General features: G+C 44.2%; 1 protein-coding gene across 4 annotated transcripts in view; it reads right to left on the bottom strand.

Moving 5' to 3' along the window:
- Positions 1-25,612, bottom strand: part of LOC102447280 (maestro heat-like repeat-containing protein family member 1) — an 80,170-nt gene that overhangs the window by 38,112 nt on the left and 16,446 nt on the right. For 3 of the 4 annotated variants that reach the window (XM_089777383.1, XM_089777384.1, XM_089777386.1), the window contains exons 4-23: positions 25,217-25,335; positions 24,789-24,917; positions 21,700-21,862; positions 19,944-20,036; positions 18,856-19,010; positions 16,800-16,940; positions 16,257-16,355; positions 15,431-15,509; positions 15,169-15,279; positions 13,963-14,036; positions 13,513-13,635; positions 12,885-12,947; positions 12,184-12,328; positions 10,563-10,606; positions 9,627-9,786; positions 8,034-8,086; positions 7,313-7,420; positions 5,816-5,932; positions 5,300-5,410; positions 3,448-3,603 (exon numbers count right to left, since the gene is read on the bottom strand). In XM_089777383.1, coding sequence (XP_089633509.1) covers positions 3,448-3,603; positions 5,300-5,410; positions 5,816-5,932; positions 7,313-7,420; positions 8,034-8,086; positions 9,627-9,786; positions 10,563-10,606; positions 12,184-12,328; positions 12,885-12,947; positions 13,513-13,635; positions 13,963-14,036; positions 15,169-15,279; positions 15,431-15,509; positions 16,257-16,355; positions 16,800-16,940; positions 18,856-19,010; positions 19,944-20,036; positions 21,700-21,862; positions 24,789-24,917; positions 25,217-25,335 — 2,243 coding nt within the window. The remainder of the gene's footprint in view (positions 1-3,447; positions 3,604-5,299; positions 5,411-5,815; positions 5,933-7,312; positions 7,421-8,033; positions 8,087-9,626; positions 9,787-10,562; positions 10,607-12,183; positions 12,329-12,884; positions 12,948-13,512; positions 13,636-13,962; positions 14,037-15,168; positions 15,280-15,430; positions 15,510-16,256; positions 16,356-16,799; positions 16,941-18,855; positions 19,011-19,943; positions 20,037-21,699; positions 21,863-24,788; positions 24,918-25,216; positions 25,336-25,612) is intronic. The other variant, XM_089777385.1, reaches the window with a different exon arrangement.

Below are 25,612 nucleotides of genomic sequence, written 5' to 3'. Positions count from 1 at the left end.
CTCCCGTCGGCATTAAGAAAACCTCCATTAAAAAGCGATGGTAGCTATGCCAGAGGGAGAACTTCTGTCACTGACATAGCGCTGCCCACACCAGCACTTTTCTCACTGAAAGGTATGTGGGCCGGATGAGTGTTTTTCCTCACATCCAACAAAAGTTCTACCAGCACAAGTGCTAGCATAGCTATAGCCTAAGAAATGTCCTCTCTTTATCCAACTAATATCCAACATCAGTGCTCATTGCTTGAGCTAAAGGGCAAGAGTTACTATTACGTGTTAAGCCCTTATGACCCACTGAAATACAGGAACATAAAGAGGGAGCCATGTGTATTTAGTATCTCCATACAAGTATCATTTGTTTTAATTACAGGTTGAACCTCTGGTAACTAGGGGTATGTCTACACTACAAAGTTAATTCGAACTAACAGACATGCAAACCGCTAGTTCGAACTTAATTCGAACTAGCAGAGAGCTTAATTCGAACTAGGTAAACCTCATTTTACGAGGACTAACGCCTAGTTCCAATTAGCTAGTTCGAATTAAGGGCTGTGTAGCCACTTAATTTGAACTAGTGGGAGGCTAGCCCTCCCCAGCTTTCCCTGGTGGCCACTCTGGGCACCACCAGGGAAACTCGTCTGCCCCCCTCCCGGCCTCGGATCACTTAAAGGGGCACGGGCTGGCTACGGTGCCCGTGCCAGGAGCAAGCCTGCCAGCACCCAGCCAGCAGACCCTGCACCTGGCACGGCTCGAGCCAGCCACCCGCTGCCACCCAACCCTCCGCCTCTTCGCGGGAGCAGGCTGGCGGCTCCCGGGAGCCTGCCCGGGTCCGCAAGATGTGGGCGCCCGCTTGGTCTAGTGCGGAGATCGTGGACCTCATCCACGACCTCCGCACTAGGCACAGGAAAGTGGCTGTCTAGGGCAGGATAGCTGCCAGCCTGGCCACCCAGGAGCAGGTTTGCATGAAAATCAAGGTGGTCCAGTGAGATGCCCGACCCTGGGCCCTGAGCTTAGAACATAAGAATGGCCGTACTGGGTCAGACCAAAGGTCCATCTAGCCCAGTAGCCTGTCTGCCAACAGCGGCCCACCCTAGGGACCCTGGAGGGGATGGACCGAAGACAATGACCAAACCATTTGTCTTGTGCCATCCATCTCCAGCCTTCCACAAACAGAGGCCAGGGACACCATTTCTACCCCCTGGCTAATACCACTCCATGGACCCAACCTCCATGACTTTATCTTACTTCTCTTTAAACACTGTTCTAGTTCTAGCCTTCACAGCCTCCTGCAGCAAGGAGTTCCACAGGTTGACTATTTGCTTTGTGAAGAAGAACTTTCTGTTATTAGTTTGAAGCCTGCTACCCATTCATTTCACTTGGTGTCCTCTAGTCCTTCTATTATGGGAACTAATGAAGAACTTTTCTTTATGCACCCTCTCCACACCACTCATGCTTTTATAGACCTCTATCCTATCCCCCCTCAGTGTCCTCTTTTCTATGCTGAGAAGTCCTAGTCTCTTTAGCCTCTCTTCATATGGGACCTGTTCCAAACCCCTGATCATTTTAGTTGCCCTCCCCTCTCCCACCTCCTTTTCCCAGTCTCCCCCAGTTTTGTTCAATAAAGAGAGTTTCTATTTTTGAACACACGTGTCTTTTATTTTGTACATCAGGAAGGGGGGCTAGGGAAGGGTAAGTGGAAGGAGGTGAGGGAAGAATGGGGTACGAGCCCCCGATGGGGAGGTCTGGGGTGGCTCTGTGGGCTTCTCGGGGTGGAAGCTCTCCTGAAGCCCCTTGATTGACCCCCCCTCCGGATGGTAGCCTGTGGCAAGTGCAGCCGGGCTGATGGCCGAGTGCTGCGACGTGCCGAGTGTGGGCACTCAGGGCACTCCAAGCCAGGACTGCTTTGCAAGCAGGGAACCCCTGAGAACTGTCTGTCCGGGGTGGGGGTCGGGTCCCTTTAAGCACAGCCCTCAGCTAGCCTGAGGCAGCAGCTCCACACTCTAAGTCCTAATCTGATGCCCTGCCGGCACTGCTTCCGGCCAGCCTTAACCTCAGTTCAGGGTCCACTCAGTGTGGACATGCTAGTTCGAATTAGCAAAACGCTAATTCGAACTAATTTTTAAGTCTAGATGCACTAGTTCGAATTAGCTTAGTTCAAATTAACTAATTCAAATTAAGTTAGTTCGAATTAGTGCTGTAGTGTAGACATACCCTAGTACTCCTTGGTTCAACAGCATATGTGGTACAACAGGATCATGGAGAGTCCCAGTGGAAGGTTGGTGGCAGGGCTGCCTGGCATGCTTGCAGCCGGCCTGCCCAGTGCATCCAGGAGCCCGGCATGCCTGCAGCGGGTCTGCCTGCCTTACCAGGGAAGGGGGTGGGGACTGGCAGGGAAGCAGAGCTGGCGGGGGTGGGGAGTGGCCAGTTCAGGGCTCGAGGGCCAGTAGCAGGGGAGCAGATATGACCATCTCGGGTCCGTCAAAATCCCTTATCCGTGACTGGTCAGGTCCCGAGGGTGCCAGACCAGGGAGGTCCAACCTGTATCATGATTAACATAACATTTATTAAGGCTGTAACTTACCATTTAAGATGATAACAAATCACTCTAACCATGACAATATGAATTTGAAAAATGAAAAGCTATAAAGGTAAACTTTTCAGTTTAATTTAAATAAGAAGGGAACAGTCTGAAACTGGCCAGTTGCCGTATCTATAAAAATATCCATTAGTAACACTGATCACTCCCTGCTACTTTTCATGATCAAGATGGAAAGAGACATTTTCTACCCCATTCCATAGATCCTGTGACCAAGAATTTGACAAATCTCCTGCTCCCAGGACATGCTGAGATGGCAAAGTTAAAAAAAAACCTTTTCCTCCGATTCCAGTTCTGATAACCAAATGACAAGTCACAGCACTGTATTTGGATAACACTAACCTTGCTAGAAAAGATTACCACCAATCTCACCTATTAGTCTTAGAAACATCTGAAAACAGACATGGGAGAGGCACAAGGAATATAGAGAGAAGATATCTGGTAACTATACTGTATCTTTCTCTGGATCTGTTTTTCAAACACCAAATCAGAAATCCTCATTCTGCTTTAAAAATCATTATTATTGTCTTTTAAAAAAGGAAAGATCTTGGGAACGTATAGAACAGCAAGTGTTACTTCAGAATCAGGAAAACCAGTCAGATGGGATCACTAGTCTGATTGAGAATGGCAATCCCTATGTTCCTATGCTGTGGCTGCAATGCGGATATGGAGGCCCTACCATGACTTCTTTCCAGAATATTCACGTGAGAAGCTATGATATGACGACGTCCTAGCAGTTTCCTGTTAGTTTCCTAGTTGAGACAAGCTGAGCCCAAAACAAAGACTGCTGCCCCCCATGAACTCGAAAGCTCAAGGAGGAGAAAGCATTGTTAGCAATAGATCCAGATTCATCATACCGTGGCTGAGGCAGTATAGCGGCAATGGTGGTATAACATTTGGGATAGGATGTGGTCTACCCAGGGCAGGATGTTGTCCTTTGTTTCCTTAGCCATCTGGTCATAGCAAAGGTGAAGGGTGCTGGATGTCATACTCCACATACTCTGCTGTGCATCCTGTGGCAGAAGGGGAGATAAATGCAAACTCATCTTTCCAGATCTCTCACTCTCACTCTCTCACACACACACCCCACCACCAGAACTGCTCTGCAGTCCAAATATTCAGCGCTACAAAATTGTCTCCAGACAAAGAAAAACACCTGTATATGAAGGTGATGTTCTCTGAAAGGCTAAGAGTCATGGGCTTTATGGCCAGGGGGATCATTATGACCATCTGGTCTGACACCTCCTGCATAGCACAGCCACTGGATTTCATCCAGTGATTCTTGCAGTGGAGGAGGGGATTATTCTTCCCTCTGTGTGAGTGAACTCTACTGAGGCCAGTAACTTGGGACTGAACGAGAACAAATCTAATCGCTCTCTTAAAAGGATGCTCACTCTTAAATAAGAGCGGCAAGTAAGGAATTGACAAGAGCTGTGATATCGCAAGAGAAATCTCCATTGTGTTAGCATGGTCTGAAGGAGCTCTGCCTTGACATTTAGCGATGAGCTGTGGGGAAAAGACTTCAGGACCAGACTGTGGTGACATAACCACATTTACTCCGCCTAGGTATTCAGCAGACAGAGCTGGGTGGCCAAAGTGGCCAAGCGTGGCTATTGTCGGCTCAGCACCACCCTCTTTCAGGAGACAGGCATTTAAATATCAGAAGAGGGGAACACTAAGCAGCATCTTCTCCATGTGTGTGTGGGGGGGAGAGGGCTGTAACCCCAGTGGCCCCCAAGACAATGTGCTAACATGTCTCCTTTACCGTATTTCATAGCATTCATCCCTGCAGTCCTTTACACATTGGAATAATCTTTTCCAAGCCCATGGAGCTGAATAAGGGTTACTCCATGAACAAGAATTTGCAGACTTGGGCCCATAGTTTGTATCAAGCAGCGACATGAACGCCACACGAAGGCTGAATTTTAAAATCACGCCAACACAGGAAATTCAGCTTCCCACAACAACCTTAACTCTCCTACTTCGTACATTTGCATTAGAAGGAGGTCTGGAATGGGATATACAAAGGAGATGCACCCCTGTCCTGGACACTCTATCCCAGCAGTGGGTGTCAGGCAAGGGATAAAAGGGAAAGTTACTTAGAATCTCTGGTGTCTAATAGCATATAAGGCAACACATTCCCCCACCTCCCTCCACCTGTCCAGAGCAAGATGTTAAAAGGGGAGAGCAGTGCTCAGGCAGGGGCTGACTGGGGAGAAGAGCAGCTCTCCATCTGTGAGAGAGGCCTGGCTCAGGTGAGGAACTGACTGAAGACTTGCAGCATGCCAGAGCCTCCCCAAGGGAAGGCAGGCCTAACGGGGATTGAATGTTTCATTTAGCACCAGTGATCTATCTGCGGCTGCTGATGAATGGGTTTGCTGCAGGTGATGACAGCAGCTAAATAAAAGACCTTTTGTTTCCTTCCACTGGACTGGGAGCTCTGCAGCAGTTTGTCTTGTGCCCAGAAGTGACCATGTCACAGGTCTTCCCCGGAAAGATCATGTGTCACCAGGTAGTGTGACCCATTCTCCTACAAAAGTAATTCCTACTGGGAAAAGGCAGCACTCTTCTCCATGACTTTAAACAAATACAGATGACCCCAGAAGTGTCACTGAAAAGAAAGGATGGAGGGGAGACTGAGCCACCTGGTTGCTTTGCAAGCCTCATTTGAGTCATGGTTCCACACAAACAAACACATTTTAGCTGTACCTCATCGGGTGAGCTTCCTTCTGGGTTCATCATGCTAATAAATTCCTGAAGCACCACCAAAGTGTCCGTGAGGTGGCGGGTAGCTACAAGACTGATAGCTGAAGCAATCCCCTAGAACACAAAGTCATGCTTCAGTGTTGAACCTTCCCTTTCCTTGTTCCTCACCTGTACCCTTCAATGGAGCCTTTCCTTCATCCCAGACTTCCCTTCTACATCCCTTTGCCAGCTTTGGAGAGCCTCACTGGCCCTCCTATTCCATTCATACAGAGAGGCAAATGCTAACTCCTCCATCACTCTTCTCCTTTCCCCAGTCTGCTTGGAGATCTTTGACACCCTTTATATTCCTCTTAATTTCCCATCCTCCACTCCAAGGTTACATAATTTCTAGTTCACACAGAAATATTTGCTCACTTTTCCATTTCTCTCTGTGTCCCCCTCTCCACTCTATGGAAATCCTCATTACTGTCCCTTTCTCTCACCACCAAGATTCACTGCTAACTGCTCTGTTTCGCTCACCTCTCTCTCAGCTTCCTCCTGCTGAGAAGTCCGCAGTATAATGCTGAGGTACTCTCTCACCATATCTCTGTTTCTTGATGCCCGTAAGACTGCCCCATAAAATTTATATGGGAAAAACTATAAAAAATACAGTAGTATCAGTAGATACAGGGGGATGATTATTCCCCATTAGTAAATTTTAGAGCTCCAGTTTGCAGTATATAATACAATAAGAAATAATTTCTTTGGTGCTTCCATGTAGTTGAAAGAACTTCACATCATTATGGGCACCCCATGGCTATGAGTAAAGACTTATGACGTTTGTTGGAGCACTAACTAAAGCCAGTTGCAGTCTGACCCTCCTTAGCTCTAAAATGCCCAGAAAGGCTCATTATATCTTTTGCGAGATGAAGATTTTGTTTCTTTTCATGTGTCTTACAATGGAAGGAGACAGTTTTCAGGAACTGCAATTGGCCATGATCCAGAGATAACATTCAGAATGGAGTTACCAGATCATCATATTTTATCTGCTCACTAAAGCTGAGATTTTAAGAAGTGGGTACCTAAAATTAGGCTCGTAAATCCATATTTAGGCACCTAAATGAGTCTCATAAGTGATAAGCACCAGTTGCTCTCATTTTCACTGGAGCTACATTGTTTTACACCATAGCTAGAGAACTGTAAGAGACAAGACAGAGTAATGGAAATACTACGCTCGATAAATGTATTTTGCCCTCAAAGAGTCGAATCTGTATACGGAGTTATTAGCAACTATTTTGGTAGTCCCACTGTAGCACACAATATTCAATATACATTTTTGAGGTGGATCACCACCTAAGACTGATGGCAGAAGTGTGTTTGAAGTAAGCACTGGAATGAGGAGAGGGTAATCACTTAGCCCGCAATCCAGCAAAGCACTGAGGTACATGCTTAACTTTAAGCATCTGAGTAATCCCATTGAAGTCAATGGAAGCCAAATGGGAACTTAAAATTCTTCTGAGAGAGAATATTAATTTCACTTTCTCTAACAAATAATCCTGTGTTTTTGTAGGTTGTCCCATACAAATTTCATGGTCAACCTGTGAGGAAAAATATACATGTGCATGAGTACTCTGTTGGTACAGGACTTTGACACAGAAGACTGGAAGATTCTTTCCCAGGATAAAGAGCAGCATAGAAGAAGATACAAATACAAGAACAGGAAATGAAATAGAAGAGAGAGCAGTTAAACTAAATGTTATGTAGAGTGAAAGGAATGTATAGAAATGATTGGAACAGGAGGGTTCTACTTTGTCAAGTATTCTGGTGCCATCAGGGAGAACATGTTGTTCAAATGCAGCATAACTTTCAGATCCCTATGGAAAGAGCTTTAATATGTATTCCTTACACACTGACCCTGGGCACCTTGTAATCTAGCCAGTCTGGCATACTTCCATGTCCCCAGAAACCTCTCCTAACACAGGTAGGCTGCATCTGTTATTTCACTCTTACTCTTTACACCCTAAACCCAGAACTGACCTTATCTTGGGGCCTCTGAGAATAGCTTTTACTTTTCACAAGAATCTCATTTGCAAGCTCACAGGACCATGCATCATCCATAATGGCTTCCATTGACCTTTCTAAAAGCTGTTGAGGGTAGGGAGAAAGCCTGTGTTAGGAAGAGCATTTACAGTTCTTTACACTCATCATTACCTATTTTCAAAATATGTGAATAGCCCAACATTTGGAGAAAGCTTGTCTGAGGATCTTTTATTAAGGCAAGACATTAGGAACAGAGTAATTGTGAGAAGGCCTATTTAGTCAGGCATTTGGTCTCCAACAATGACCAGTACCACATATTTTAGAAATAGCATAGGCATGGTTATGACAGGGTGAAGACCTAACTTCATCTCCCTCGCCTGCTTTCTAGAATAACTATGTAAAGAACATTGCACTGGATATTGGCCCAGTGCAAGATAATCTCTCCCCAGGGCAGTGTGGAAAACAGGAAGCTCCAGGGACTACAGAATGTACTATTAGAATCACTGTTGTATAACATGCTGTATATGGGTGCACCAATATGGTTTTGTTGCTCTGTAGATGCAGACAGTTGGTCAGGAAAGATAGGGCAACCAATCCTTTTATGCTACAGATGGCCCTGCATTTGTAACCTTGGTTAGTAGATACATGCTGAGTGCAGGTGGAACATAGTAAGCACATTGTCATAGAACTAAAGGCCCTTAGAGATGATGAATGTTACCTGAAGCAGCTTGTCCTTCCATTTCTCCTCTTCCAGAGTTCCTTCATTATGTGCTAGAAGGGGCAGAAATGCAGCATGTCGGCAAAAGCATTTTGAACACTGTTCAGATTGCTTCAGCAAGACATTATGGAAACTCAGAATACCAGGACGGAGGGAGATGTACCAGGCAGGACAAGGATGTGTACTTTCAGCTTGGCTAATAACATACACGTATGCTATGCAATAAAAGTGTTCCACCACTGGAACAAATTACCAAGAGAAGTGGTGAATTCTCCATCAGTTGATGTCTTTAGATTGAGACAGGATACTTTTCTGGAAGATATACTTCAGGTCAGCAGAAGTTATTGGGATCAATACAGGGGTAACTGGGTGGAATTCTATGACCTATGTTTTATAGGAGGTCAGACTGGATGATTGAATTGTCCCTTCTAGCCTTTAATATCTATTTATCTATGAAAATGTTATTATCAAAATGGACGGAGATACTGCACAACTGGCAGTTTTGGACAAAACAGAAAAGGCTTTAAAGGTGGGATTTTCAAAGAAGCCTATGGGAGCAAGGTGCCCAATTTCCACTGAATGATGGCAGTTTTCAAGTATCTAAATGGGTGTTATAAGGAGGAAGGAGAAAAATTGTTCTCCTTGGCCTCTGATGATAGGACAAGAAGCAATGGGCTTAAATTGCAGCATGGGAGGTTTAGGTTGGACGTTAGGAAAAACTTCCTGTTAGGGTGGTTAAGCACTGAAACAAATTAGCTAGGGAGGTTGTAGAATCTCCATCACTAGAGATATTTAAGAGCAGGTTGGATAGACATCTATCAGGGATGATCTAGACTGTGTTGGGTCCTGCTGTGAGGGCAAGGGAATGGACTTGATGATCTCTCAAGGTCCCTTCCAGTTCTAGTTTTCCAGTATGAATGTCACTGGAATTTAAGTGCATAATTCCCTTTCACTCATTTGAAACATCTCAATTTTAATTCCTTTTCGGACAAATTAAAACCATATTCCCTCCTCTCCTCAGCAGAGTCTAAAAGAATGGCAGGGGCTATATTTGGATAGTTTGATCCTTCTGCTACTCCCCAACACACTGTTACTCAGGGAAAATTCCTGTTGGAAAGCCAATGAGAGCCTGAGTAAGTACTAAGGGCCTCACAAATTGATCCCAGCTAAATAATATAGAAAAAGACATGGTTGACAAACAGCTTTTCCTTCCTTTCCAGTTCTGTTTCAGGGAAACAGGGTTACTAGGAAAGAAAATCCCCAACGGACTCAAGACGGGAGGGGAAGGGAAGGAGGCTTGACTTGCCTCAGGCATCAGAACACCTGTCAAACCATATTTGGACTATATTACACTGTAGTGACTCAAGAGCAAATGTCAACCCATGTGGTGTGCTGGGACAGATAAACCACTCTAAACCCACTTCTGCTACCACTGAAATCAGAAGCAAAACTTCAAATGACTTGAATGGGAGCAGGATTGCATAGGTTTGTAAAATCTGCCCTGACACAGACACATACTACTTCAAAGGAGCCATGCAAGTATATTCTGAACATTCATCAGTTGTCCTGGGAACCCATCTCCCACTTCCTTACTTTCTAGATATTGTATAAGCTCAGGAATCATCTCCATCCACAGCTGTCCCAAATCTGAATGCATCACAGGATGAAGAGAGTTGAGAGGGTGGAGGGCATGCAGCAGTTGGAGAGCAACAACCCCACAGCCTCCATCTTTGTAGGGAAACAATGAAATCACCTGGAAAATGAAGAGCCAACATTCAATTCAAGGCTTTAGCAGCAAAAAGGAAAGGTTGGGAGAATAAACTATAATGCTTCATTTTGACCCTTAAAAGATTGCTTATACAGGGATGGGGATCAGGGTGGTCTAGGACAGGTTGACTTATTTATGGGAAAATGGCATGTGTAGGTCCCCACAAATTAGGGTTATTTCACAAGGATGGCACACAGGCCTGCTTTCAATTTTCTGTTGCCACACTCGTCATCACTAGAGACCCCCAGTGTTTCAGCAGAGATGTACAGGCATCTGAATCCTTGGAAATGGTCCCTGTCCGCCAACAACCAGTACAGTTTAAGAAAGGCTCAGTGGGCCCGCCCAGAGTATGTCTAGACTACATGGTTCCATCAATGGAGCCATGTAGATGAGGTTTCTAGACATAGGGAAATGAAGTGGCGATTTAAATAATCGCTGCTTCATTTACATCAAAATGGCTGACACACTGTGCTGATCAGCTGTTTGGCAGCACAGCACAGTAGTCTGGACGCTCCGTGGATGACAAGGGAAGCCCTTGTTGACCGCCCCGTTATGTCTTGTGGAATGTGGTTTCCCGGGGTAGTTGACAAGGGATTCCCTTGTCGACGTGGAGCGTCCATACTACCGCGCTGTGCCACCAAACACCAAACATACCAAACATTGACAACATTGGCTTCATAGATGACATATTTTAAATGTTCTTTGATTTATTATTGAACTAAATGCAAATATCCTGGACCAAATAGATGAGAATTTCTTACCAAAAGGCGGATCAGAAGGGCCTGAGGGGTTGGGAGTTCGGTTGCTGTCATAAAAAGAAATAGAAGGTCACTGAGGGTGTGTCTACACAGCAAAGTTATTTCGGAATAACTATGCGAGTGTCTGCACAGCAATTCTGTTATTTTGAAAAATACATCATAATTCTGAGATCCAAAATCTTACTGGGTTAAGAAGCCCCATTGAGTGAGGATTTCAAAGTAAAAGTTGATCTTTAATCTCTCTATACAGTATGTATATACAGCAGTGTTATTCCGAAATAACAATGTGAGCGTCTAAACAGCAATTCTGTTATTTCAAATTCAATTCAAAATAATGGTCGGATTATTCCGATCTCTGTAAACCTCATTCTATGAAGAACAACACCTATTCCAAAATAGCTATTTCAAAATAAGGCGTGTGTAGATGCTCCATTTCTGCTATTTCGAAATAGCCCCTCACCAGGGCCATTCTAAGTTATTCCTCCTGGGGCTCTAAATCGAGATAGCACGTCTACATTAGGGAAGCCTGCCTCAGTCTAATTGTGAGGCTTTTCTACAGTGTAGACGTGCTATTTTGAAATAAACTATTTCAGAACAACTATTCCGGAATAGCTTATTCCGAAATAACTGTGCAGTGTAGATGTAGCCTGACAGAGCACATTTCTGGTACAGGAGAGCTGAGGGGACAACAAATTAAGCTGTGACTTAGAGATTATACATTTTTTACCCATACATAGTGTTTGTTGATCAACAGAGTGGTTCTCTAATTTGTTATAAAGTCTGTCTCAGTTTTTCACTTTTGGACAGCTTAGTATGACCAATAATAAAACAAAGTATTTAAACATCTGGCCAGATGTCCATGTCTCCTGTCAGCATTCCTCCCATCAGGCAGATAGCACTAAAGCTAATGATATTTGAAAAGGTAAAAGGAGACAAGTATCTGGATTGAAAGACAACTGGGTAAGTAAGAGACATCAGAATTGGATAACTTATCAAGAAAGGATGCTTGCAAAACACAAAGCAATTATATAGATTCCAGGACCTTTTGAACACTTATATAATGGCAGCTTCAAAGCATATCTATGCCTCTTTGAGCTTTGCTTTTCATCCTTTTGCTATTTAGCGTGTCTCAATCCCAACTACCCATTAATAAAAAATATGAAATGTAGAAGGCAGTCCCATTCAGAGTCTCAAGTAAAGACTTGTGTTGCTCTCCAAATAGTTTAAGGTAGAATTAATATAGCTGATCCTGATTTCCGCCTCCCTGGGAATTTTATTTTTTTAACATCTGCTTCTATTTAGGTATTATCTCCCTGCTCTTAAAACTCATAAGTTATAGATTCCTAGCATTCAAAACTTAAATGCTGACCAGAGTTTTAGTCAGTGTATGAAACCTGGAATGAAATGCAGCACTTTCATTGGTTGCTTGTGTCTTTACACGTGTATGCAGGGAAACTAGGCAAGTTCTGTGATCGTCTGAGAAGGTGCCACAAGAACTCGATTGTCTCTTGCTAGTAGGCTAGGTACCTTACTAGTGTCAGTCCTGTAACCTCCAGCAGAAAGTTGCATTCGCATCTTATATTATGAAGAAGATTTAATTAAATGTAGCTTTTCTGATACTAACGTCGTCTGTGTAACTCCCCCAGGTAAGGAGACAGGCCTCCTTTCCCTGACTTTATGAACAAAGATGTCAAGGTCTTGCAGACGGGGATGAAAGTATTGGCATACTCCAGAGGGCACACAAACTGCAGTAGCATTTTCCAGGGCACCTGAAAACAACAAACAGCACAGGTTTGGGTATCTTTATACATGCGACATGAGCTCTCTTTTGACTTTCTTTTTATCACTGGAAACAAATTGCAGTTGCTTAACCAATACTTCAGAACTCTGACCTCTTATTTAATGGCAGATAGAACTGACTGTCTCTGCCTCTGACAACAGCACATCCAAATCTATACCGCTTTGTGTGGTTCCTCAATCTCATTATGGTCTCGATTCCTCTGGTAAGTTAAATACCTTCAGTAAGCTAATATAAACCCTTAAATGCCAAGGAAATGTAAGGAGGTTAAAATATTCAAAATCTCACAAGAAAAACTTAGCATTTAGCAGGATCAAAGATACTCCTTCCACTCTTCCTAGGCAACCACATATTTCCCTCTTTGTGACAGACAGGCTTTTTTGCATATAAATAGCTCTCATGAGGAACACATTTGAAGGAAGATCTCTTAGAGGTGTGGCCCAGCTGGTGCGTTCAGATAAGGAATTCAGGAAGTCCCTTGAGTGAAACTACTGGTAAGTTCTCAGCCCATGTGTATTCATGCTTACCAGGTTTAAGGTGTTGATACTATACACCTGGACTGCCTCTTCATCCCAGTCACTTCCATGTTTCTATAAATAGATGAAAAGCCAGAACAAGTTAATCTATTTGTCTTCTAATCTCATCAAGATGGTGGGGAAGAAAGATAAAGTAAAGGCTTGGATTACTACAGGTATCAAGAGGAGTCTCTGAAAGACAGTTATTTGGGTCAAACACAGTGGTCCTTAAGAAAGTGGCATCAAGATCCAAATATATCCCCTTTCTTCTCTCAACTTGCTGTGACCCAAAAGCACTTTTCACTGAAAAATTTAAAAAGTGAAATCATTCCCATTCACTTAAAGATTTGTAATTTTTTCTTATTATAAAAAACAAAACCTATGTTTTGGGGTAAAACATACTTGATACCATCCCGTTAACTTAAATAAATGTAATTTGTGGATACTGGTGAAGACAGTAATAAGGGACAGAAAATTATACAGAACATGTGATATTTTTGTATCAATGGTACATAGTGATATATACGTTTATGGCAGGAAAAGGTATAGCAGAGTTTGAAAAGTCCAGGGAAAGACTAACAAGAATTGTTAAGAGGCCAGGAGGATTCAAAATAAGAGGAAAAGATATTCTGTTTCTTACCACAATGCTGCCAGGAAGCTCACACTGCCGAATGAGAAAATCCACCAATACACTGCCTCCTGGCAGAGTGAGATATCCACAGCATGCACAACTTCTAATCAACTGCAAGAGAGGCCTTTTTATCTGCAGGAGACACACCAACAAAGATAGTCAAAGATATCTAAAAATCCCAGCATGCACCACAAATGTATTTTCTAAAATGCTCATCCCCCCACAAAAGATTGTTTACTTTGTATTTCTTAAGCAGGGGCTCTGGTCTTGCTAATCATAAATGAGAAATCAGAGAAGACAGCTACCTCGACTCTGTTGTCAGAGCCACAGTGCCAACTATATGCCTCAGCCTAACAGGCAAAATCCTTACCATTAGTTACATTGGTGATGCTATACATTGATCTCCCACCATAGAAGTTTAAGACAAGCCTGACCCAAGACATCTGAAAGCTTTCTTACCTTATAGATGTTTTCCTGTATGATGAGAGCCACAGACTGCACCATAATCTCTTTCACTTTGTCCATATGAGGAGCTGAAAGGAATACAGAGAGGTGGTTTGGCAGGTTGGAGACCACCACGAGAAGCGCATCACTCTTTCTAACTTCTTTTACCAGCATTCTTGCCTTTTTTGGTGGATTAGATCAATATCTGACTCACTAAGTTTTAGACTCTACCCTCCAAAACAAGCTATGGAAGCAAAACCACTGCCATACTGTAATATTACATCACCTCTGCATGATGTGTCACCATGGCATGGATAGCAATACCTCACTCCAATGGTATTTTGGAACTCTTTCCATAGGTTGCAAGTCTCACCCTAAGCATGCGAGACAGCCCTGTCACAGTGAAGACTATTTTGCCTGATGCTGCTCCTACTGCCAGACTAAGGATACGTTTACACTGCACGCTTATTTAGGAAAAAGCTATTCCAGAAGATATCTTCCGGAATAGTTTATTTCGAAATAGAGCATCCACACTACAGGGAAGCCTCAAAATTAGTCTGAGGCAGGTTCCCCTAATGTGGATGCGTTGTCTGTGGAGGCACTGGGGAGCAGTAACTTAGAATAGCCCTGGTGAGGAGGTATTTCGGCATAGCAGCAGTGGAGCGTGCACACACACCCTCTTCCGAAATACCTTTTTTGGAAGAGGCGTTATTCCTCATGGAATGAGGTTTACCAACATGGGGAAAAACCCTCCATTATTTTGATTTTCTTTCAAAATAACACAATTGCTGTGTGGATGCTAGTATTGTTTTTCCGGAATAACAGTGTAGTGTGGATGCACCCTAAGACTGAATAGAGCTATGCTGGTTTATACCAGCTGAGGATCTGGCACTAATACATCAGTCAGGTTGTGCACATATTAAAACTGGGAATGTATGCTTGAAATTCTAACACCAAGTTTCAATCTGCCCTGCACACAAGACGCTGGCTCCAAAAATCTGGGGCAGGACCCTTAACTGGGACACAGTTCCACTCAAGTCAGCTGAGAAAGGATTGGGTCCATGGGATTGACAGTCTGCTAATTCATATCATTTTTACACATTCATCTGGTCTTCAGGAAATGGAGGAGCTATGGCACTTGCTAGTGCGAGAGAATATAAGTAAGTAGTAAACAAGCTCCCCTATCACGGTTCTGGTCTCATGTCTTCCTTTGCTACTTACACTCCTCGGCAACTTCTCTCAAGACTGTGAGCGCTGCAGTGCACTTCACCTCTTCTGAGCCTTCCATCTGTTTTCTGAGGAAAGCCATAATCTCCTCCTGATAAACTGGGCCTAGCAGAAGAGAAGTCTGACTAATAACAAATTACATAAAGGGAAACAAACCCAACACTCGATTTCCAAGTGAGGTTTCTCTGAAAACTCAGGAATGCGAGACCCTGTTTCTGTCATTTCATTTCATTTCAATGTTTATTTCTAGTCTTACCCAGCACTTGGAAGGCTCGCAATGCAGAGGTCTGGTTACATTTACTTAGCATATCCGATTCATCAGTCTTAGTGCAAACCTAAAAACAGAAGAAATGCCTGTCACAGATGCATGGTACCATAGCAAAGGAGGATTTGAAACATGCACAGAAGCTGGAAAACATGGAACTTCAACTTGACCATCCCAGGAAGGATTCACAAACCAGCTCCTCTCAGAGAATGAGCACATGGTCTTCATTCAGCCCCACGGGAGTGTCCCAAGAGAATCACCGATACGTTTGTTAATTTTTCCTCTGACAGAAGAACAAGAGTCTATGTGACCCTGATTGATGCATCAGAAGAGGGAATTCCTCCAAAGGGAGTAGTTAGGTTCTTATTCTCATGAGATATCCAGTGATAAACCTTTCAGATTGAGAAGAAAGCAGGATGCGTTTCCTGACCTGAGAGTAGAGCGCAGGACAAAGCTCTTTTGAGAGAAGGGCAGTGCCCCACGTGATAGAGAAGAAAACAGCATCTGAAGGAGGGCAGATCTATGATGGTAGGAAGGGATTAGCAGTGGCTCCACCCTTGGAGTACACATTGCCCACTCAATGGAATAGCAGGACAAAACATTTCTAAACATTTCAATCTTGACAGCCCTCTGCAGAAACGTTAGATTTTTTAAATCCTTTTTTAGGATACCTGAGAAATGAGACCTCCTAGGACAACAAACAGGGAAGTGATGGGGAACATAGAACTGCAAAGGCCCAAATGAACTATTGACCACAAGTGGTATCTGGAGCAAAGTGATACTAGTTTCCATTCCTGATTGGTGTCAACTTCCTTACTTGTGCGAAGAGAGAACTAAGAATATTGTCGAGACTCTGGTACAGCCTCTTACTCCATTTCTGGTGGCACAGTACAGCATGCAGAAGATGGCATAGGCACTGTGGAAAAAGAAGAACAAAATAATAAGGAATTCTCAAAATAATAATGAACCAATTACCTATGGAACTCATCTAGTTATGAAAGGTTTGCCACATATCCTATCAATGGCTGAATTTATCCTGCGCCTCTCTCTGTACTTCCTGAGTCTCCAGGACAAGAAGCAGAGCATATGCTTCATTCCATAGGCCCTGAATCTATCAGCTGCCACCATGAAGTTCATCTTCTTGTATCCTAGTCTCAGGTGTTTTTTTTTTTTTTAAAGATTTCCAACCAGTTCATCTATTTCTTATTCTAGATATCAGTCTGAAAGGAGCTGGGCAAGAGACATCACCTAGGCTTGGAATCAATATCTCCCCACAATATGGAAGCAATGGTTCTGTGGCAATGATGGGCAATCTAACTCCTCTAGTCACAAAACATAGGCATACCCTTGGACTGCTTACCTCTGTGACATAAAAATGTTGTATCCTGGTCCCATACTGATGCAGGAGTTGTGAGATCAAACACTGTAGATGATTTTTTAGTGTTTGAACAGACATGATGGAAAACAGCTGGCCGATTACATCCAGCGTGGCTTCCATCACCTACACAGGAGGAAGGAAAAACAAAGAATAAACATTTTCCAAATCAGACTGAGCATAGTGACCAATGTGTCCATGTATTTGCAGCATTGAGATGCCAGGAAATATCTTACTTATTGTCACACTGATCTGGGTTTTAACATTACAGCTCCATTGAATACCTGCATTTCAGATTATTTGTCTCTCCCTGCCCTCATTGGGTTAACCTGTATTTTCCCAGCTTGAATGTGATAGTGAAATTTGCTACCTGTATTTTTTAGCTTCTTTGGGTCTTTTTGCTTATTGTTGTGTCCTCACTGGTATTTGCAACACTGTCCAATTTACTGTGCTTTAAAAAGAAAATTCGCTTTCCTCCAAGAGTTAAAAATTGTGATGAAAACTTTTATATATCCCTTTGCCCAGGTCTCTCTTGTTCTGTCCCTTCATGATGTCTGGTGTCCCCTTTATCCCTTCCATGAAGCTAATTTAGCACTTTAGAGTATGTCTACACTGCAAGCTTCTTTCGAAATAAGCTTTTTCGGAAGATATCGTTGGAGCATCTGCACTACAGGGAAGCCTCAAAATTAGTCCAAGGCAGGCTCCCATAATGTGGACGTGTTATCTCAGTTTAGAGCCCCAGGAGGCAGTGGGGAGGAATAACTTTAGAATGGCCCTGGTGAGGAGCTATTTCAACATAGCAGCAATGGAGCGTTCTCACACACCCTCTTCCAAAAGAGCTTTTTTGGAAGAGGTGTTATTCCTCGTGGAATGAGGTTTACCAGCGTTGGAAAAAGCCCTCCGTTATTTTGATTTTCTTGCAAAACAACACAACTGCTGCGTGGATGCTAGTATTGTTTTTAATGGTGCAATGTAGACACACCCTATTATGCAGTTAGGAGTAATACAGTTATTGAAAACTATCAATAACTTTCATGTGGAACAATGTCCCAAAAGAAGTGACAGAATTTCAATTGCTTAAGTTATTTCACATTCACCAAACCATGGGAAGCATAGAGAAAAACCTTGCATTGGTACCAGGGATAGGTAAAATGACCTAACAGGTCTTTCCCAACTTTAACTTCTATTTATGATAAAAGGTTAAGGATGAACCATTTTTGCTGAAATTTTGCTCACACCCCATCTCAAACAAAAAAAAAAAATCACGTTCCTGGCATGGCGAATTTAAGTCTAAATAGTTGAAGTTATACCCAACTGAAAATTTTACAAAGGAAAATACCAGTCAAACTTACTTGTGTTACGTACAGTTCCACTATACTTGGTAACATGTTAGATGAATGTTCCTACTAAAATTATCAGTCTTGAAATTGTTAACAATTTTGAAATTTGAACCGTCATGATTAGTCTACAGTGATAATGTCCAGACAAGATAAAATGAACAGCTAAAACCTCACAGAGGTATTGTTTTAAGCTGTCTCTTAATAACTCAGGGAGATTTGGATCTTCACAACCCTGAAGGCTGGAAAATTAATGTTGTTTCCTAAAAAGTGAATGCTCAATTCCCCCAGAAATCATGAAGGCATTAGAAACAGAATGGCGTCCTAGCGCAGCCTCACTCACTTTCACACCCTGCTTTGTTCTCCCATGGCGGCTTCCTTTACACCAAAAATGAGGCCACATTTTCAGAGGCAGAAACAGATGTGAAGGAAGTTTGTCCTGCCTAATATGTGACTGTACTGTAGATAAATTAGGGATCAGAGAGTATGAAAAATCAGAACAGTGGGTGCTTTTTATTAAGTGTCTGTATAAAAAGCCCTGAATGTAAGGGGCTATAAAATTGGAACATTGGGTCACCCTAAGACAAGTGGACTATTCAACCCATAGCACAGGCTTTCAGACTCCTTTCACCTGTACACATTCGCTCTCCAAGCCCTACACATATACTGAAAACCACTCAGGGCCCAAGATTTTCCCTCCTCACCTTTCCCTTCGCAGTTGGGAACCACTTGTTGAAAAACACCAGGAAAGTCACGTAGGCTTTGGCAGCTGCTGTTTCTCCGGTAATGTCGAGCTCCTTAGCTCCTTGTGGTGGCTCAGCAAGGTACCTTGATGCACACTTGGCAAGTCCTCTTAGTACTGCATGGAGAGCCAAAGATTGTTATTGTACTCCACAGCTCGTAATAATCAGTGTCATTCTGGAAAGTTCTGTGGGGTCTATCACTGAAATGAAGAATATCCACATATTTTGCAAAGGCTTTGGAAAACAATTTCCTTTAATTCATAACTACTCTCCTTTAAACTCTGCTGGAAACCCAGGACACGTGTACATGATTCAACCTTTGCAAGTTTAATTGTCAAGAGGAAATGGGGCTTAACCACTCTGCACCTCCGAGAAAAAAAACCCATGACAATTCTCAGACCCAACATCTTACTTGGTAAAGAAGTCTCATTGACTGAGGATTTCAAAGTAAACGGTAATCTTTAATCCAAACCTAGCAGTGTAGACGTCAAGAGAAAATGTTTCAAACTCTGGCCCAGGGCACTGAATCCAAATGACTTTTTTCTGGTCTTTATGACTATATGCACTTTTCACATTCACTGTCTTCCTAACCATAGTTCCATGCTCTGTCAGCCTCCACTGACTTCTCTAGCCACCATTTATACATCTCCAAATGAAATTTAGTATGTCCCTCCTAATGTATGAAAATCTCCCTGGGACTCACTTCAATAGATTTCTCTGACCTGTATATTCAGCTACTCCCCCTTTCTCATTCCCACTCTTCCATCCTTGCCCTAAGAAAACATATAGGCTAAGTAGGGTTCACTTAGTACTAGCTGGGCCTCAGTTGGGGAAGAAGTGGGTATAAGGAGCTTCTCTTCCCCTCAGTGTGTACTCTGCATAAGGCTGGCAGAACAGCAATCTCTGTGCTCAGGCAAGCACATATTAATTTCCCCCTCCCCTCCTTCCTCCTCACATATCAGAAAGCCAATAAGGAAAGTCTGTGGGAAATGAGATCCAGACCTAGGAATGGAAAAATCCCTAAATACAAGGGAACTTGAAATTCTCACCATCACTAAATACCAGCATATATTCTTCTGACTCTACCAAGGGTAGGGCTGGAAGGACACAGTCCCACATTGCACCTATGTAGGGAGCCATTACTGGAAGAGAGGAGAGGAAAACACAATCAGCTTTGTTTCCAGCTGGAATGTTGCTTTTTGTCCCATGGGAGATTTGCTTGAAGGAATTCCATCTGCTTGACAGCCCCACTACAGAGCAATGGAGCACGCATGTAAAAGGGATAGACAACTCTATGCATTTTTGATAGATATGGCTCAATATCCTCCCTACAAGCAGATATTGCTGGTGGGCAGTTCCAAGTGGGCTGATACCTTAGTAAACAGCTCCTCAAGTAGCAGTTTTATAAAAAAAAAAAAAAAAAAAAAAAGTCAGAAACCTTATGATGTAAAAGACTCTCCCCTCATTATCTACTAACAGAGAGGACAGAGGTTTATCCATCTGTGGCCTAGAAATATACCCAGATCACTTTTCAGACAGCTGTACCTACCCCTTCTCATCATGATAGTTTCCAACCTCTTCCTGCATCTTCCACCAATACCCACTGGATCCCTTCTCCTCCTCCCACTCCTTCAAAAGCTTCCTTTCCTGGCACCAGAAACAGATCCTTCCCCTCAAGCCTCCCTGGTCTCCAACCTTCCTAGTGGTCAGTGGCTCCTGCAAGAAGCCAGGTTTTATCACTGAGCAATATGGTCTTTACCAAACTGGTGTACCCACTGTAGCCACAAGCTAAACTCAAATGAGGGTATAAAACCACAAGGGTGCAGGACTTACCTTGCACCATAAGGGCCAGAGAGTCTACCTTTAAGGCACATGTTTGTGGTGGAGGCAGTGTTCAAGGAGTTTGAGGAAGGAGAGTTATATGCTGCACTGTCCCTTTGGATGGTGCAGCCTATTCAGCTCTGCAGTCCAGTGCAATTGTGGGTCAGGGGCTTGTTCCTTTTGGGGTGACTTGCAACCCAGGTGGCACGTGGAAAGAGCAGCCCGAGCAGCCCACTTCATCAAGCACAAACTGCTTCTCCCCACAGACATAGCCACAATAAGGCTATGGACAGTCTGTCCCCAAAAGGATGAGAGGAAGCTCCTTCAGGAGTGAATGGGGTAGGGCAGAGAGGTGGAAAATCCTGCCTTTCCCACCACTTTGCTACAAAAAATGGAACGCTAGAAAACCAGGAAGGTTTTAGCTTAAATGGGAGTTTTAATGCCTCTTCATGTCTCCATCCAACTCTTTGTGCTGGGATGCCCAGCTGGACGACAGCTGCTATAATGCAGCATGGCCAGGATCTCCACACTATACTGCCTCTCTTCACCAAGAGGGCTGATCATGCTCCATTATGGAAGATGTAATCAAGCAGCTGATCCCAGGTCATAGACAAGAATGTGAATCTGATGAGCCAACTACGACTCCCACGAGGCAAAACCACCCTCATTTTCAGCAAAATCCTTAGGTTCTGGAGCTAAAATGTTTTGGCAAAAAACAAATAACCCCTTTCAACTTCCCCTTCCCCTCCAAATCTACCAAGGAAAACAGACACTTTTAATGAAAAAATAATTTAGTCACAAACCCAGTTTCTTGTTGAAAACCAGTTTAGGTGGAAAATTTTTGATCAACCACAGTGTAGGGCTCATTATCAGAAGGGCTCATAAGAAAAGCTAAGGTAATTGAGACATGTTTAGTAGGGTCATATGAAACACTTTCCAATCTAACAAGAAAGTCAGACAACAGGAAGTTCAGAAAGATGGTACCACTGAGTTGACAGAGCTTCTCCACAGCACAGAGGACTTGGTGGAGCGGCAGGACTTTTGACTGGAATCTCTCTTGCAGTGTGGCCACGACCTCTCCTGGACAGTGCTTACCAACGGCCACTATAATGGCAATGGCAGCCTCCTCAAATTCCTCCTTCAGTTCCTTGATCAGCACAGAGAAATTCATGCCTCATTACATGCACTCAGAATTACATGTGGTGGACTCGTCTCTGTGGAATCATTACCATCAGAAAAAAGAGTCCAAGAGACGGGTAAGGAAGTGAACAGCTTCAGCTGAGATCAGGAAACCTTGCCCCCATGTTTGGGGAACAAGAACTGAGGGATAGGGTGGGGGGAAATAATGCAACCCTATGACGGAACTAGAAAAGTGAGCAATCTGATTGACTTAGGGTATGTCTACACTGCAACACTATTTTGAAATAACTAGTGATATTCCAAAATACCGTAGTCCACTTCTACACAGCAGACAGTTATTTTGAATTATCAAAATACTGTCAAGCTAGAGGATTTCTTATTCTGACCCTGTAACCCTCATTGTACGAAGAGTTAAGGGAAGTCGGAGGAAGATTGCCCTGTATCACAATAAGTGCTGTGTAGATGCTCACTATTTCAAAATAGCAATTGACGTAGCTCACTTTATGTAGTTTATGCAAAATTAAGCCCAGTGTAGACACAGCCTTAGTTATTACAGTCCTGTGGTCTCACAGTTATAGCATCATGAATCAAATTCATCTTTGGGACCTTTTTTTCCAGCTACAGGTTGATAATTCCCATTGAAATCAATGCTAATGAGGAAATAAGTTTGTTTAAACAATGAGAATGGGCGTTTCCAGGGCAGGCATTGCTTTCCTATAATTATCCATGACAAAAAATAATAAAATAGGATTCGATTTTGATTAGGGATGTTAGATATAGTGTAATTGAATAGTCGTGTAACCGCATGAAATCTTAACAGTTACACAACTATTTGATATTCCTCAGGGGTGAGGCCAGCAGCCGGTGCACTCCTGACCCCTCTCCCAGGGAGCCCCCTATCACCCTGCGCTGCTGCCTCTCTATCAGAGGCAGCAGCAGGGGGTGGCAGGTGGGAGCCAGTCTGCGAGGGGAGCCAGTTTAAAAACCAATTCCCCATGCAGACTGCCTGCATGTCATCCCACACTGATACAGGCAGAGCTCCCCGTGAAGAGAGGCTGCTGCAGGGGTGCAGGGGCAGGGGGAGATTGCCACAAAGCAGCCTCTGTCCATGGGGAGTTGGACCACCCTTGGACAGGGGCTGCTGCCAGGGACCACCTCTGTCCACAGTGGGCCCAGGCCACCACAGACAGACACAGCTTCACATCAGCCTCCTTCACCCGCCCCTGGTGCTGCTTTCTCTGATAGAGGCAGCAGTGTGAGGAGGGAGGGAAGCTTTAAAGCCGGCTCACCCCATCACTGGCTTATGCCTGTCCCCACCTTTGCTGACTCTGCTTAAAGCCAGCTCTTCATGGGCATCAAGCTCCCCACTGCCCCACCTTGCTGCCTCTGATACAGAGGCAACAAGTTGGGGGGGAGTGTGTGTGGTCAATAAGATTAACCAGTAAACCAAGGCTTATTGGTTAATCGTGTAGTGGACTACATGTTATATAGTTGCTAAAGCAGGGGTGGGGAATAATTTTTGCCCAGGGGCCACTTCAAAAATTTGTGAAGTAGCCCTGGACCACCCTGGAAGGGGCAGGACCTAAACAGGAAGAGGCGGAGCCACCCCACCCCAAGGCCATGATTGGTCCCTTTGCCCTCCCTTCCCACTAGGCACCCGTGCCCTGGAAGGGGCTTGGCACACTCCCCCTCCCTCAGGTCAATCAGGGGGAGTGCAGGAAGCCTTCTCCCGCCCTGATTGGCCTGGGGGCAGGGAAGCACATGAAGACTCCTCCTACCCTATTCCCGCCCTGCAAGGAGCACACGGCATTTCAAAGTGCTATGTGCTCCTCACAGGGTGGGGTGCAGAGGGCGGAGGACAGAGGAAACTTTGCACGCTCCTCCTGCCGCCAGGCCAATCAGGTCTCGGGGGCGGGGGAGCACGTGAAGTCTCCTCCTGCTCTGTGAGTAGCGTGCGGTGCTTCAAAAAGGCTTGGGGGGTGGGAGAGTGGCAGGGCCTCCACAGGCTGGATCAACCCACTTGGCGGGTCGGATGCGGCCCACGGATCCCCTTTTGCCCACCCCTGCCATAAACAGAATAATGACCAATGCTAGAATATAATTTTGCCAAACATAACTCAGAGTCTGTTATAGTTCAGTTCAGCTACTGAAAAAAACCTGAATATGTTTACTTAACTCATGAGAGCTGATAAAGTCTGTTATCATATGGGTTTTAGAAACATGTCACATGACATGCCCAGGACACTTATGCTCATCCTTTCTTGTTCATGGTAGGGATGTGAACGGGTAGCCAAGTACATGGTTAACTGATGATCTTGCCTGCATCAGAAGCAGCAGGGGGAGAAGAGGTGGGAGTTGGTGCGTTTGAGTGATGGCTTCCATGGAGCCACCTGCCCCCCCTCCACCCATGCTGATGTCTCTGATACCAAGGCGGCAGCACGGGCAGAGGTGGCAGCCTGGAGCCTGTACACACAGGGAGCCAGCTTTCAAGTTCACTCCTCATGCATATTAGCTTCTGATGAGCCAACTCTCTCCCCCCTACACACACACACACACACATACACATACTGCTGCCTCTGTGTGTTAAAGGCACTCTGTATCAGAGACAGCAATGGGGGGAGCGGTTGGCTGGGCAGGAGCCAGTACATGTAGTACAGAGGTAGTATGGTGGGATGGGGTGCAAGGGCTGGTGTTCCCAGGGAGATGGCTTAAAAGCCAGCTCCCTGTGAGCATGGGTTCCCACCTCCTGCCCCCGCCCCCACTTGTAAACGTGTATCTTCTGAAAACTTTAGTATTTACACAATTAAAAACATTTTAACATCCCTAGTTCATGGTACTATTGCATAGAGAGATAGCACGATGTGCTGACTAAGACTTGGAATTCTGGATTCAGTTCTGAGTCCCTCTTTGTCGCGTACATCTTATGCTATTACCTTATCCTTGATGACAGTGATGGAGGTGATGTCAACCAGCCGCTGGGCCAGGTCACTATGCAGATGGGTGATAGCACTGATTTTTCTTTCTAGGTTTCTCAAGATGTGGAGCTCGTGCTCCACAGATGACTGCAAGGAGGACAGAACACAGTGAACTGGGTTGATATTTGGCAAAGTGAAAATGTAACATAGTTTCTTACAAATTCTGGGGATTATAATATCATTCCAGCTACTGGGATAGATGGGATGGATCAAGAGAGAAGGAAACAGAATATATGGGAAACATGAGAGGGAAACAGACTGAATCAAATCAAGTAAGTGGAGGGATGGGATGAATCATAAGTGAGGGGAAAAGTTGGCTTATATGGGAGAATGACAGCGGCTGGGTAATATAAACTGTTTTTGCATTGCACAGAGACTGTTCATACCAAATCGCGGCTTTCAAGATATTCTAGGATGCACTTTATCTCCACCTCCTCATTGTCTGAGTCAGCGAGCTCGGTTACTACTTCTCCCTTCCCCAAAGCCTTTTGGAACATTTTTGTGGCTGACAAAAAGAAAGAAAGTTAGTGTTTGTTTAAAAGACTGGTACTCCCCTCTCCCCTGTCAAGCAGGGCGAAAACGCAGTGAAACACACAGTCTCACACGATCAGTTCCTCTGGAAACATTCCCTACATTCTGGACTAAATCCTTAGGTGCTTTCAATCCATTGACTTCAGTGGAGCAATGCCGATTTACTCTGGCCAAGGACCAGTCACTCCCTGTCCAAAATTGTTAATGACACAATGGAATATAGAAGTTTCACACTATCATGATCCTGCAAA

This window comes from Pelodiscus sinensis, chromosome 3, assembly GCF_052426305.1.
Source record: "Pelodiscus sinensis isolate ZL-2025 chromosome 3, ASM5242630v1, whole genome shotgun sequence".
Classification (NCBI taxonomy): Eukaryota; Metazoa; Chordata; order Testudines; family Trionychidae; genus Pelodiscus; species Pelodiscus sinensis.
Note: the sequence above shows the minus strand (reverse complement) of the source record. Positions and strands in the feature narration are given on the sequence as shown.